General features: G+C 37.0%; 1 protein-coding gene across 7 annotated transcripts in view; it reads left to right on the top strand.

Moving 5' to 3' along the window:
- The window catches only part of SLC44A5 (solute carrier family 44 member 5), a 380599-nt gene that overhangs the window by 191057 nt on the left and 176307 nt on the right, over positions 1–13235 (top strand). Inside the window, exon 3 of one of the 7 annotated variants that reach the window (XM_040470675.1) lies at positions 2452–2482. The exons of the other annotated variants lie outside the window; for them this stretch is intronic. Coding sequence (XP_040326609.1) covers positions 2452–2482 — 31 coding nt within the window. The remainder of the gene's footprint in view (positions 1–2451; positions 2483–13235) is intronic. 7 annotated transcript variants of the gene reach the window in all.

Below are 13235 nucleotides of genomic sequence, written 5' to 3'. Positions count from 1 at the left end.
GTTCTCAAAGCCTCTTTATTGATGCTTGTGTACTTTAATTGTACCTGGGTAGATTCTAGGGTTTGTGCTTAAACTTACATAGCATTTTATAGTCTTTAAAGTTTCCTTACACAGATTTTATTTGATCACATAGGATCCTATAAGGTGAAAAGATAGGTAATATAATCATTTGTAGAAGCTATTTTATAAATTTCCATTTGTGGTTTTCTAACCTTAGGGGTGAAAGATATACCAGCAGATTTTTCCCCCTATTTTTGAAAAACATAGAAGCCAAGTCTTTTTTGGGTTATCAGAAGTCAGTGAGTTATTCTTACTCAAGATATATCATGATTTAAAATTGTGTTTTACTGTTCAATATGATATTATATTTTCATTCATAAACCTTGTCTTAATGAGGATAATTAGGACTATAATAAAATTGTCATCTTTCTGACAAGATTTTTGAGATAAATGAGCCGATGAAGAATAAGCGCTTCACTTCTGATATAATCTGATATAATAAGCTGGTATAATAGACCACAGAGCACTGCTTCTGCTTGAATGAAAAGGAGTTTTCAAGGAAAGGGAGAAACTCCAATGTAGAATATTGCCTTGAGATCTTAGGCTATTTCCATTCTCCTAGAGAAGATATATATATATAAGAGAACTCGCTACTAAGTTGGAGGAACTGTTGGTTTTGCATCCCCTGAAAATGCATTTATATTAGAAGAAACACCTGCAGGGGCGCCTGGGTGGCTCAGTCGGTTAAGCATCCGACTTCGGCTCAGGTCATGATCTCACAGTTCCTGAGTTCAAGCCCCGCGTCGGGCTCTGTGCTGACAGCTCAGAGCCTGGAGCCTGCTTCCGATTCTGTGTCTCCCTCTCTCTCTGCCCCTTCCCTGCTCATGCTGTGTCTCTCTCTGTCTCAAAAATAAATAAACATTAAAAATATAAAAAAAAAAAAAAGAAGAAACACCTGCAGATCCTAAGAGTATTATACCCAGGAGTTAGGGGTGAATGGGTGAATAGGAATGGCAGGTGAATTTGGTGCCATTTTTGTCTTATTTCTTTGAACCATTTACTCAACATTTAGATGTCTTTTCAAGAACCTTATGTTAATGAAAGCTTAACTGTGTTTAATAATGTAGGTGAGCTTGGGAGAATTGGAGTACAATTGAGGGTAGACCATGGAAAACATGCTTCAACAGCCTCCTATTCCAAAGAAGCTGAGGCCCAGCAGAGCTGGTGACTTTATCCCATGTATTCTACCTCCTCTGCTCTTACAAGGAAGGGGAATCCTTGTCTCCTCTAGGCTGGTACCTCCACAAGGACCTTGCTATGAAATTGTCCCCTCTCTCTGCTGCACTATTCCCACCATTGTATAAACATGCCTAAATATCAACCCCTTGAAAAAATTGGTAAAGCCTCCATTGACTTTCCTATCATTCTCCACCTACCACTCCATTTCTTTACTTTTTCCCGTAGGAAACTCCTCATTAGAGTTGTCTTTAGGCACTGACTCCACTTTCTTCCCTCTCATCCTTTCATTACCTCACACCAACTGGAATTGTATCTGAACTACTTCAGGAAACACTTTATCCACATTTCCGAAAATGTCTATCTTGCTCCTCCAATGGAGAATTATTTTCTTTCTCACCTTATTCTCCATCAGGAACACTTGACACATCTAGCCATTTTCTTTTTTGCAATATTTTCTTCTTTTGCTTCCATGATACCACACTTTCTGGTCTTCTGGTTTTCCTCCTTTCTCTCTGACGTCTCCTCTTCCTCTGCCCAATCTCTAAGATTTAGAGTCCAAATGTTGGGGAATCCCCAGTATGCATTTTCTCTTTTTACGTTATCCTAGGTGATTTCATCTCATCTCAGTTTTGTTTGTTTGTTTTACTTGTTTTTATTTTTATTTATATCCAAGTTAGTTAACATATACTAGAATATTGGTTTCAGGAGTAGAACACAGTGATTCATCACTTACGTATAATACCCAGTGCTCATCCCAACAAGTGCCCTCCTTAATGCCCATCCCCAAGACATTTCCCCTCCAGCAACCCTCAGTTTGTTCTCTGTATTTAAGAGTCTCTTATGGTTTTTAAAGACCATACACGTGCTGCCACCTCCTAAATTTATATCGCTGGCCTTTTTTGCTCTATCTTGCTCCAGACTGGTTTATTCAGCTTCAGGTCCCACTAAACCCAGTCTACCTATCTTTTCATCCCTAATCCTCTAGTCTGACCATTTCCACTATATTACTTCATTTAAACAACTGTCCTTTGTTATTTTGATATTTACAATAGCCTCCTCACTGGTTTTCATACTTTAGCTATTGCCCTAAACATAGTTATGCTTTCTTTAACAAGTCCATTCTCCACAGAAGAATCTGTTTATAACTACTCTTATATTCTCAAAATCAAGTAGTGAACTGAGCAAATAACCCACTGCTTTTTAAATTTTCAGAGTACATTGGGACGGCCGGTGATTCATTTGGGTGAGTGTCCGACTTCAGCTTAGGTCATAGTCTCACAGCTCATGAGTTCAAGCCCCGTGTTGGGATCTGTGCCAACAGCTCAGAGCCTGGAGCTTGCTTCAGATTCTGTGTCTCCTTCTCTCTCTCTCTGCCCTCGCCTCTCACTCTCTCTCTCTCTCTCTCTCAAAAATAAAAACATTAAAAAAAATTTTTTTTAATTATCAGAGCACAATTATATATCATCACAATTATGATGAGTTAATATTACTTTTTTCCTCTAATCACACTTTATTTAATGTACCATTTTGGTCAGTTTTAGATTACTTAGTATATAAATGTAGGAGTCATAAGAGCAAATATTATATTAGTCCAATGGACAGTGCACGATTTTGGTTATTGGCTATTTTGACCTTACTTTTTTGACCCCCACAATTTGCATCTCACAATTTGACCCAATTTAAACCCGAGGATATTTTGACTATTTCTGTACACTAACATTTAAATCAGATTTATGCCAACATTAATGAATTTGGGTCAGTAAACTATTTTATTTGGTGGGGGAAAATACCTTCTATTAGTTAATTTTGTTTCTTAATTTTTGAATAGCAGTGTTAAACTATTTATGGTTTTATCCTTTTTTATTCTACTAAGCTTATTTTAATTAGACTACCATGTTTTGTGTCAATTTTAAAATAAATATTTGATTCATTGATTGTTTTATTTTACATTAAGATTCATCAACTTCATGACATATTTTTGTGGATTTTACAGGATGATATGATTCCTCTATCAATTTTTGGTCAATAAATTTTTACCATGAGAAGTTTTAGTTAGTGTCAATTCTATTTTTTGTTAACTATTTCTCTAAAAGTTTAATTTCTTCTAAGGTCAATTTTTGCAGTGTTTATTATTGTTAATAATATGTGATTCTTCAACTTTTTTTTATTAAAAAAGAAAAAATGCTTCACTATATATATGCTTAGCATTGCTAGTTTTATTTTGACATAATTATTTCTACTTGATCTAATTTTACTTGGGTCAAGTTGCATTTTGTCTTAAGTGTCCTTAGGGTCAAAATGCCAGAATTAAAATATTCTACGATAATCTTAATTGCTCCTTATTTTTTCTCTTAGAATATCAGTGTTAGCTAGAGCTGTTACAATTGCAAATTATTGCTAAAACAGGTTTGACTCCACATAGAAATTCCAGAGAGCCTAGAGACATCTTGAGAGGAGCCTATGTAAATTTAAGGGAAAAGGGCACATTTCTTTTTCAGGCAAAACATGTTATGTAAGGCTGACTTCTGATTCCCCGGGAAAGAGCTCTTTCCTTACCTTGGAGCTTTTATTTCCCCTGGCAATCCAAGCTGTCTTTCTCTTTCTCCGTACTATTGACTGCCTCTTGGCACAAAATATTGCAATCAATTATTCCACATCTGTGTGAACAAGGGTTTAGAAGAAGAAACTGATTAAAATATGTGGTCTCCTTAGGCTGTTAAATAGGACACCCTTCATTTTAGTTTTTGATAGTTTGCGTTAAGTAGCTGCAATGTGTATTATCTCTCATTATTAATTCTCGAAATGGTTTGGATTTTGCCTGCCTACTCTTCAAAATTATTAAAAACAGATAAAGTTGGCTATTCTGGAGTGGGATTCATTTTATTTCCCAAATGTTTTTTATTTTTGAATTTTCTTGAGAATTAGGAAAGCTGCTCTCCTGGTCTTTTATTAACAACAACAATACTAAAATAGTTGTGTATATAGCACTTACTATTTGTTGGAAACTATTCTAAATTACCTTACATATGCTAATTTACTCAATCTACCCAATGCTTCTTTGATGTTGGTTCTATTTTCCCATTTTACAGATGATGAAACAGGCATAGGAGAGATTATGTAACTTGCTCAAGCAAGTGCAATAAAGATCTGACAAACTGCATGAAGTTGTCTATTTTTAAAAAGACTTTTCTTAATGAAAAACAAACTTTTGGTTCCTTGCCTTAGGAAATGGGGTGAGCCTGTAATTTCTCATTTACATATCCTTACAGCCCATAGATAGATGGAGATGAAGTTTAAGGGATTTGATAAACTGGGTTTGGCTTTTCCACTTGTTTGCAACAGAAAAATGAAGTGATTTCTCCATATCAGAGTGAGACCACAGATCCAATCCCACTCACTTCTTTTTCCTAACATGCCTCTTAGTGTAATTCTTCCCTGTAGCACATGCATGGTATTTCATAGAGCCAACAAAAATGGTCATGTTACTAAGGAGTTGGTGGCTACAAACTATATTCAGATGAAATTTATTAAATTCTCAGTTTCTTGTTCCTTAAACAGGGAAATTACATTTTCCCTTCCATTCCTGCTTTTCCCTGTCTCTGAAAGCACTGATTCCTCTCACAAGCCTACCTCATTCCCACTCTGATTCTGTATCACAGCTTTCTTTTTTAATATGAAATTTATTGTCAAATTGGTTTCCATACAACACCCAGTGCTCATCCCAACAGGTGCCTTTTTCGATGCCCATCACCCACTTTCCCCTCCCTCCTACCCCCCATCAACCCTCAGTTTACTCTCAGTTTCTAAGAGTCTCTTATGGTTTGCCTCCCTCCCTCTCTAACTTTTTTTCCCTTTCCCTCCCCCATGGTCTTCTGTTAAATTTCTCAGGATCCACATAAGAGTGAAAACATCTGGTATCTGTCTTCCTCTGTATGACTTATTTCACTTAGCATAACACTCTCCAGTTCCGTCCACGTTGCTACAAAAGGCCATATTTCATTCTTTCTCCTTGCCAAGTAGTATTCCATTGTATATATAAAGCACAACTTCTTTATCCATTCATCAGGTGATGGACATTTAGGCTTTTTCCATAAGAATAGCCATAATTTGGCTATTGTTGAAAGTGCTGCTATAAACATTGGGGTACAAGTGCCCCTATGCATCAGTACTCCTGTATCCCTTGGGTAAATTCCTAGCAGTGCTATTGCTGGGTCATAGGGTAAGTCTATTTTTAATTTTTTGAGGAACCTCCACACTGTTTTCCAGAGCAGCTGCACCAGTTTGCATTCCCACCAACAGTGCAAGAGGGTTCCCGTTTCTCCACATCCTCTCCAGCATCTACAGTCTTCTGACTTGTTCATTTTAGCCACTGTGACTGGCATGAGGTGTTATCTCAGTGTGGTTTTGATTTGTATTTCCCTGATGAGGAGTGACATTGAGCATCTTTTCATGTGCCTGTTGGCCATCTGGATGTCTTCTTTAGAGAAGTGTCTGTTCATGTTTTCTGCCCATTTCTTCACTGAATTATTTGTTTTTCAGATGTGGAGTTTGGTGACTTCTTTATAGATTTTGGATACTAGCCCTTTGTCTGATATGTCATTTGCAAATATCTTTTCCTATTCCATCGGTTGCCTTTCAGTTTTGTTGATTGTTTCCTTTGCAGTGCAGAAGCTTTTTATCTTCATGAGGTCCCAATAGTTCATTTTTGCTTTTAATTCCCTTGCCTTTGGGGATGTGTCAAGTAAGAAATTGCTGTGGCTGAGGTCAGAGAGGTCTTTTCCTGCTTTCTCCTCTAGGGTTTTGATGGTTTCCTGTCTCACATTCAGGTCCTTCATCCATTTTGAGTTTATTTTTGTGAATGGTGTAAGAAAGTGGTCTAGTTTCATTCTTCTGTATGTTGCTGCCCAGTTTTCCCAGCACCATTTGTTAAAGAGACTGTCTTTTTTTCTTTGGATATTCTTTCCTACTTCATCAAAGATTAGTTGGCCATACTTTTGTGGGTCTAGTTCTGGGGTTTCTATTCTATTCCATTGGTCTATGTGTCTGTTTTTGTGCCAATACCATCCTGTCTTGATTACAGCTTTGTAGTAGAGGCTAAAGTCTGGGATTTTGATGCCTCCCACTTTGGTCTTCTTCAAAATTACTTTGGCTATTCGGGGTCTTTTGTGGTTCCATACAAATTTTAGGATTGCTTGTTCTAGTTTCGAGAAGAATGCTGGTGCAATTTTGATTGGAATTGCATTGAATGTCTAGATAGCTTTGGGTAGTATTGACATTTTAACAGTATTTATTCTTCCAATCCATGAGCACAGAATGTTTTTGCATTTCTTTGTCTCTTCTTCAATTTCCTTCATAAGCATCTGATCCTGTCAAACGATGCAGAAAAAGCATTTGACAAAATTCAGCACCCTTTCTTAATAAAAACCCTTGAGAAAGTCAGGATAGAAGGAACATACTTAAACATCATAAAAGCCATTTATGAAAAGCCCACAGCTAATATCATCCTCAATGGGGAAAAACTGAGAGCTTTTTCCCTGAGATCAGGAACACAACAGGGATGCCCACTCTCACCGCTGTTGTTTAACATAGTGTTGGAAGTGCTAGCATCAGCAATCAGACAACAAAAGGAAATCAAAGGCGTCAAAATTGGCAAAGATGAAGTCAAGCTTTCACTTTTTGCAGATAGACTCCACCAAAAGCCTGCTAGAACTGATATATGAATTCAGCAAAGTCGTAGGATACAAAATTAATGTAGAGAAATCAGTTGCATTCTTACACACTAATAATGAAGCAACACAAAGACAAATAAAGAAACTGATCCCATTCACAATTGTATCACAGCTTTTGGGTGCTACTCAGCTTCCTGTTTGATCTCTGCAGGAAACCAAGATACACCTGTGAATTTCCCTTGAATGTTCTGAATACAACCTATATGTAATAATATCTACTAAGGCTGCTCGGGTTTCTGCTTCAAACTTTATTGCTTCTGTCCCTTCTCTGAAGCCTATGAGACCAACTCTGAAGCTTCCTGGTACTCCACTCTCTCCACTTTAGAATAGGAAAGTCTGGGTAGGCTGTATCCTGAAATCACTATTTCTTGATCTTTGGCAGTTATAGGCATTTTTATTCAACAAGCATTTATGCAGGACCTAACATATGCCAATAGTTTTAGAGCCTGAAGAAATTTAAGGATCATCTTCAATCCCTCTGTTTTCAGGTTAAGAGACCGAGTTTAGAAGAGTTGAAGAACATGCCCCAGATCCCTCAGATTGTTTGTGCTGGGCCAGGATTAGGCTCCGATCTTAGAACTTGGGCTCTTTCAACATGATGCTTTTTTGTGTTTATACTTTTAATTTGTGGTTTTTGGTTGTACCTAGACTTTAAAATATTCTTAAATTTCCCCTAAAAGCGTAAAAATGTTAACAAATATCCCCTTGCTTTTGTAACCAGATAACAAGGATGCCTTATTATGCAAAATGGGTCCAGATCCCTACCTTATGTTTACAATCAGAGATCCATGATACATATTAACAAGAGTGGCCATTCTTTTATTTCTGTCTACTTTTATAGCTACATATTTATCACACAGTTTGGTGTGCTTTTATAGGCTAGAGTGGGAAGAGAACACTTTAGTACAAGGGCAAGAGGTCAGGAATACTTATTCTACATAAATTGCATGGAAGAGGTCACCTTTAGCTATTTATATAAACACACCCTTGGCCATCTTTGCAATACGAAACAATGCTTGGGAACATTCTGATCAACATCCTGCCCTAGTCAATTCCAAGAGTTGGAGAGATGAAAAGAATTATAAAGAGTGGAATTGTTTTACATAAAATAATTCCAATAAACAAGTCACTAAAGTGATAGTCTCCCTCCTAAAATAGTTATTTCAGTTGTGGATAGGTATAGGTAGAAGTTAGGAGCTATGAATATGAGGAGCCCAGAAATTCTTTCCTCCTAGAACTAAAGGAAAGTCTATACTGTTAGTTTTAGGAACTGGACATTCTTTGCCAGGTTACTAGGTCTGACTTTTAAAGCCAGAGGGTGGAGTGTTTACAAATATAGTTTCAGGACCATCCTTAGTGGAAAAGATTTCCACTTAAAAAAATTTTTTTTAATGTTTATTTTTGAGAGAGAGAGAGAGAGAGAGAGACAGAGACAGAGAGACAGAGACAGAGCATGAGCGGGGGAAGGGCAGAGAGACAGGGAGACACAGAATTCCAAGTGGGCTCCTAGGCTCCAGGCTCAGAGCGCTCACCAGAGAGCCAGATGTAGGACACGAACTCATGGACTGCAAGATCATGATCTGAGCCAAAGTCGGATGCTTAACAGAATGAGCCATCCAGGCCCCCCTCAATTTCACTTTTAAACATTAATAGTTTCTTTGCTCAGTGCTTGCTGAGAAAACTGGATAGTTTACATGGGAAAGTATGATTGGGGCTTGCAGCTATGAGCTGAAAGTAGTAACATGACAAAGAAACAGGAAACTTTAAAACCTGGTATTTGGTTAACCTGGTCCACTTTTATTTTTCAATCCTCTGGTGAAGTTTTATCTTTCCTTTCTTCATAAGCTTAGCTAACTTCTTCAGTTATTGACAAAGAAAGCTATTTGTTTTTTGTATTGATGAAACAACAGAATGGCATTTAATTGGAAATGTGAATAAAGAATGAATAAATTTTGATTTTGATTTTAAGTAATAATTTGTGTGCTGAAATTATTATTACAAAATTGAAAATCAACCTCTGTTTGGAGATTGATTTAAATTGTCTTAGAAAATGAAATAATGATACATTCTCAAAATAGAAAGTTCTATCATGGCAGATTCTTTCTGTGAATCACTGTTATCATCTCAATTCTAATCATTGCATTGAAAAGAACAAGTAATTATTCCACCCCAGTTCCTTCTTCTCTTTGTTTTAGGAATTCCTAAAAGTTTTAATCATCCTTAAAATCAAAAATACAAAAAGTAACATTGTTTAAAAATATTTCTGATATGATGCTTAACAGATTATTTGTTTTATACTGAAGTATGTAAGTAGTAAGAAGGGAAGGAATTACTTTTGCTTTCTTTGGATGTCTTGCATAAAACCATAAGAATATGAAAGATGTGTGCCAGCGAGGCAAATCTCCATTGGACTGTAGGTTAGTATTGCTGACAAATTTTAATGTGCATTTAACTGGTTAGTACTTAATGTTCCATACAGAAACCTTTGTGTTCTGAAATAGATTGCAGCAGTGTCTAAGCAGTAAACATACAGAACATTCTCATAGTTGCATATGCCTCAGGGAGCAGAATTCCCTTTGACAATAACAGACATCTTTGGGAATACATTTTCAGGACACCAACGCTTGATTTTGAGCATTTGCTCTGAATTTGTGGAGTGTTGTGTATGTGTACAATGTGAAAGAGAGAGGGAGAGCCAAGACTGATTTTATTGTTATATCAAGGTACCCACTTAAAGCAGACTTTACAAACATATCTTCCAAAAAAAAAAAAAAAACAGAAAAACCCCCTGAGTTTATGCCACCTATGCCAGAGCCCATTGGGATCTTCAGAACAAGTAATTACTCAAGTCAGTGATTGTGACAAGGACTTGTCCTTGATTGGTTAGATGGTCTTGTTAAATGTGATACTTAGCAGGGGACTTTTTATTTTTCTTGATTGGTTACTCTGTCAAATAATTCTGGTTAAAGCAAAATTTCTTTTTTTAAATGTTGTTTTTTACATTTATTTATTTTTGAGAGACAGAGAGAGATAGCGTGAGAAGGGGAGGGAGGGGGATAGAGAGAGGGAGACACAGAATCAGAAGCAGGCTCCAGGCTCTGAGCTGTCAGCACAGAGTCCAACGCGGGGCTCAAACCCACGAACTATGAAATCATGACCTGAGCCGAAGTCAGATGCTTAACCGACTGAGCCACCCAAGTGCCCCTAAAGCAAAATTTCTTGATAATACTGACATTTTATTCCAATGCCTGGCTTAGTGATGCGATACCAGCCTGAATAAATATTAACAAAAAATTGTTAGTTGTTTGTTAAACTTTTATAAACATAGCTAAATGCTCTTTTGAGAAAATACAAACTAATATATTTCCTAAGCATAGGGAACATGGTGTAAAAATGCAATGCAAAAAGTTGGCTTTTCATATAATGAACACATTTGTTTATCTGTTGAGAGAGAGAGAGAGAGAGAGGGAGAGAGAGAGAATCCCAAGCAGACTCTGCACTGATAGCATGGAGCCTGATCCAGGTCTCGAACTCAAGAATGGTGAGTTCATGACCTGAGCTTTGGAAATCAAGAGTCAGATGCTTAACCTACTGAGTCACCCAGGCACCCCTCATTTAATGAACATATTAAACTGGGTCTAAAATATATAAAGTTTAGTATTAGCACAACCACTAACAATTTAAATATATCAAATATGGCATGCATGCTAATCAAGCTTCTGTAATCATAACATCCCCCTTGTGCTTCACATGTTCACTGCATCTTGATTTACATTGTTTCAAACATTTTTTCCCCTAAAATATGTGCTAAAGAAACTTGACTGCTCAACCTTGTCTATTTTCTGTTCTATTCTTCATATGTTTGCTAAGTACTTAAACTATGAATCAGGTACAGTTTCTATTATGATACAAAGTAGCTTATAGAGTAAAAAGCTTTCCTAAGAAAAAGCATAGAATTTTTTTTAAATGACACTGAAGAAGCACAAGACTGGAAAAAGAGTAGTGCAAAAGCCACGTTAAATTTTAAAGGCAAATTATTGTTCAGCATTTCTAGTTTTGGAACAGGCTTTCTGGAAGCCATCATGCTTGTTGGTTTCTCTAATGAGATTTGAGAGAAAGGTTAAATTCAAATCAATACGGTAAAACTAGCTGATGTGAATGTGTCATTAACTTTAGCTAGTTATAACCATATTTATACATTTTCCTCTCGGGTGATTCACTATTTCCTTGACACACTGAATTTCCCCATACCAAATTTTCCTTCCTTCACCCAGTCTTTCACTCAACTTTCAAAGTCCAGCTCAAATGCCACCTTCTTAATTTAAAGGCTTTCCTGGTTTCCTCAGCCAAATGTGAACTGTCCTTTCCTCTTATTTGTTATACTCCTCTTCAAAGCACTCAGTTCTTCCTGTATTACTGTGTGTGTGTGTGTGTGTGTGTATGTGTGTGTGTGTGTGTGTTTGTGTGTGTGTGCATTCCCACTTCTACACTGCAATTCTCTTCCTAAAGGATTTGTTTCTTTCTCATCTTTGTGTCTCTGGTCGTGCTTCACAGGGTTAAGTGATCAGTGAAATAAAATCAGTTCTATTTGATATGCAGAGAAAACTGTTCAGAGGTTAAAATCAACTCTGGTCAGGACATGTTTGTATTTTAAGGTCTCTCTGTCACTGAACAGCATCACAGATTGCCTAAGTCTCTAAGTTCAAGAACTGTTGGAGATGGGGTGTGTGAAGGCCCATTTGGGTGGGTCAGAAAAGCCCAAAAGCGGTCATTTTGGAGGCCAGAAAAGCACCAGAAGCCAAAGCCAAGAAAGGAAGATTAAAGGTTATCCCTTCTCTTTTTCTAAATTCTCACTAGTAAGATAAAAGAATATAGAGTGGGTGGCATGGGCATGGGGATTAAAATTTAGTTGGCTTCTTAGGAAAATAGGAAGGAGAAGGGAAATTTTTCATTGAAAACCTAGGATGTGACAAACATTTTACACATTTATTTATTTATTGTAAAACAGTAATAATAATCATCATACTTTTTAAAATTCACGAAAATGTGATACTTTTTTTGTTTTATTTATCTATTTATTTGTATTTTTAATATAATTTATTGACAAGTTGGCTAACATACAGTGTATACCATGTGCTCTTGGTTTTGGGGGTAGATTCCCGTGATTCATTGCTTATAAACAACACCCAGTGCTCATCCCAGCATGTGTTCTCCTCACCCATTCTGGGCTGTCAGCACAGAGCCTGACATGGGGCTCAAACCCACACACTGTGAGATCATGACCTGAGCTGAAATCAAGAGTCTGCCACTTATTTGCAACAATGTGGCTGGAAGCAGAGGTATTATGCTAAGCAAAATAAGTCAGTCAGAGAAAAACAGAAGTCATCTGATTTTACTCATACATGGAATTTGAGAAACTCAACAGATGAAAATAGGAGAAGGAAAGGAAAAATAAGATAAAAACAGAGAAGGAGGCAAACCATAAGAGAATCTTAAATACAGAGAACAAACTGAGGGTTGCTGGAGGGGAGGTAGGTAAGGGGATGGGTTAAATGGGTGATGGGCATTGAGGGGCGCACTTTTCAGGATAAGCACTGGGTGTCATAAGAAAGAGATGAATCACTAGGTTCTACTTCTGAAGCTAAGACTACACTGTATGGTAACTAACTTGAGTTAAAAAAAAAAAAGGAGCAGGCTGCTTAACAGACTAAGTCACCCCAGCACCCTGAGTTGTCTTTTAAATCCATTAAGAGCTTTTTATTTCTTCATGTGCAGTAACACTGGTTATATTTTGTTGTAAAACTTCCATGATTTAGAACATGCATGGGAAATTTTTGTTTATTAAGCAGGTAATACCATAATTTAAGAGTTTTGACTAAATATATATTACTAAATAGATAAACACATCTTAGTAAGAGTAGGGGAAAAGTGAACATTAAGAAATAGATACAAATTTCAGAGACAATGTAGAAATGTTTCTCACTCTTGCACTGATACTAGTCTTGGCCTAAGTGGAAGGCAGTACTGATCTCTCCTTGGATTGGTATCATTTTGGCATAGAAAAATGCCCAGAGCTACTTTTTACTTGAGAACATAGGGCTGCCTAATCCTGAGTCAAAAACACATGTCTCAGAAATTCTGTCAAGTCCCTGGAAGATTGAGAAGACCTAGGGTGCGTTAGTTAAGAGTTCAAGTGTTGGTTGGATCACTTGATTGGCTGGACGCATTGGTTGGAGCATTTGATTTTGTAAACTCTTGTAGCTGCCT

The sequence above is a fragment of the Herpailurus yagouaroundi genome, unplaced genomic scaffold (genome assembly GCF_014898765.1).
Source record: "Herpailurus yagouaroundi ecotype Mexico unplaced genomic scaffold, PumYag 77, whole genome shotgun sequence".
In the NCBI taxonomy this organism is placed as follows: Eukaryota; Metazoa; Chordata; class Mammalia; order Carnivora; family Felidae; genus Herpailurus; species Herpailurus yagouaroundi.
The sequence above is the reverse complement of the archived record's forward strand: the minus strand, read 5'-3'. Positions and strand labels throughout refer to the sequence as shown.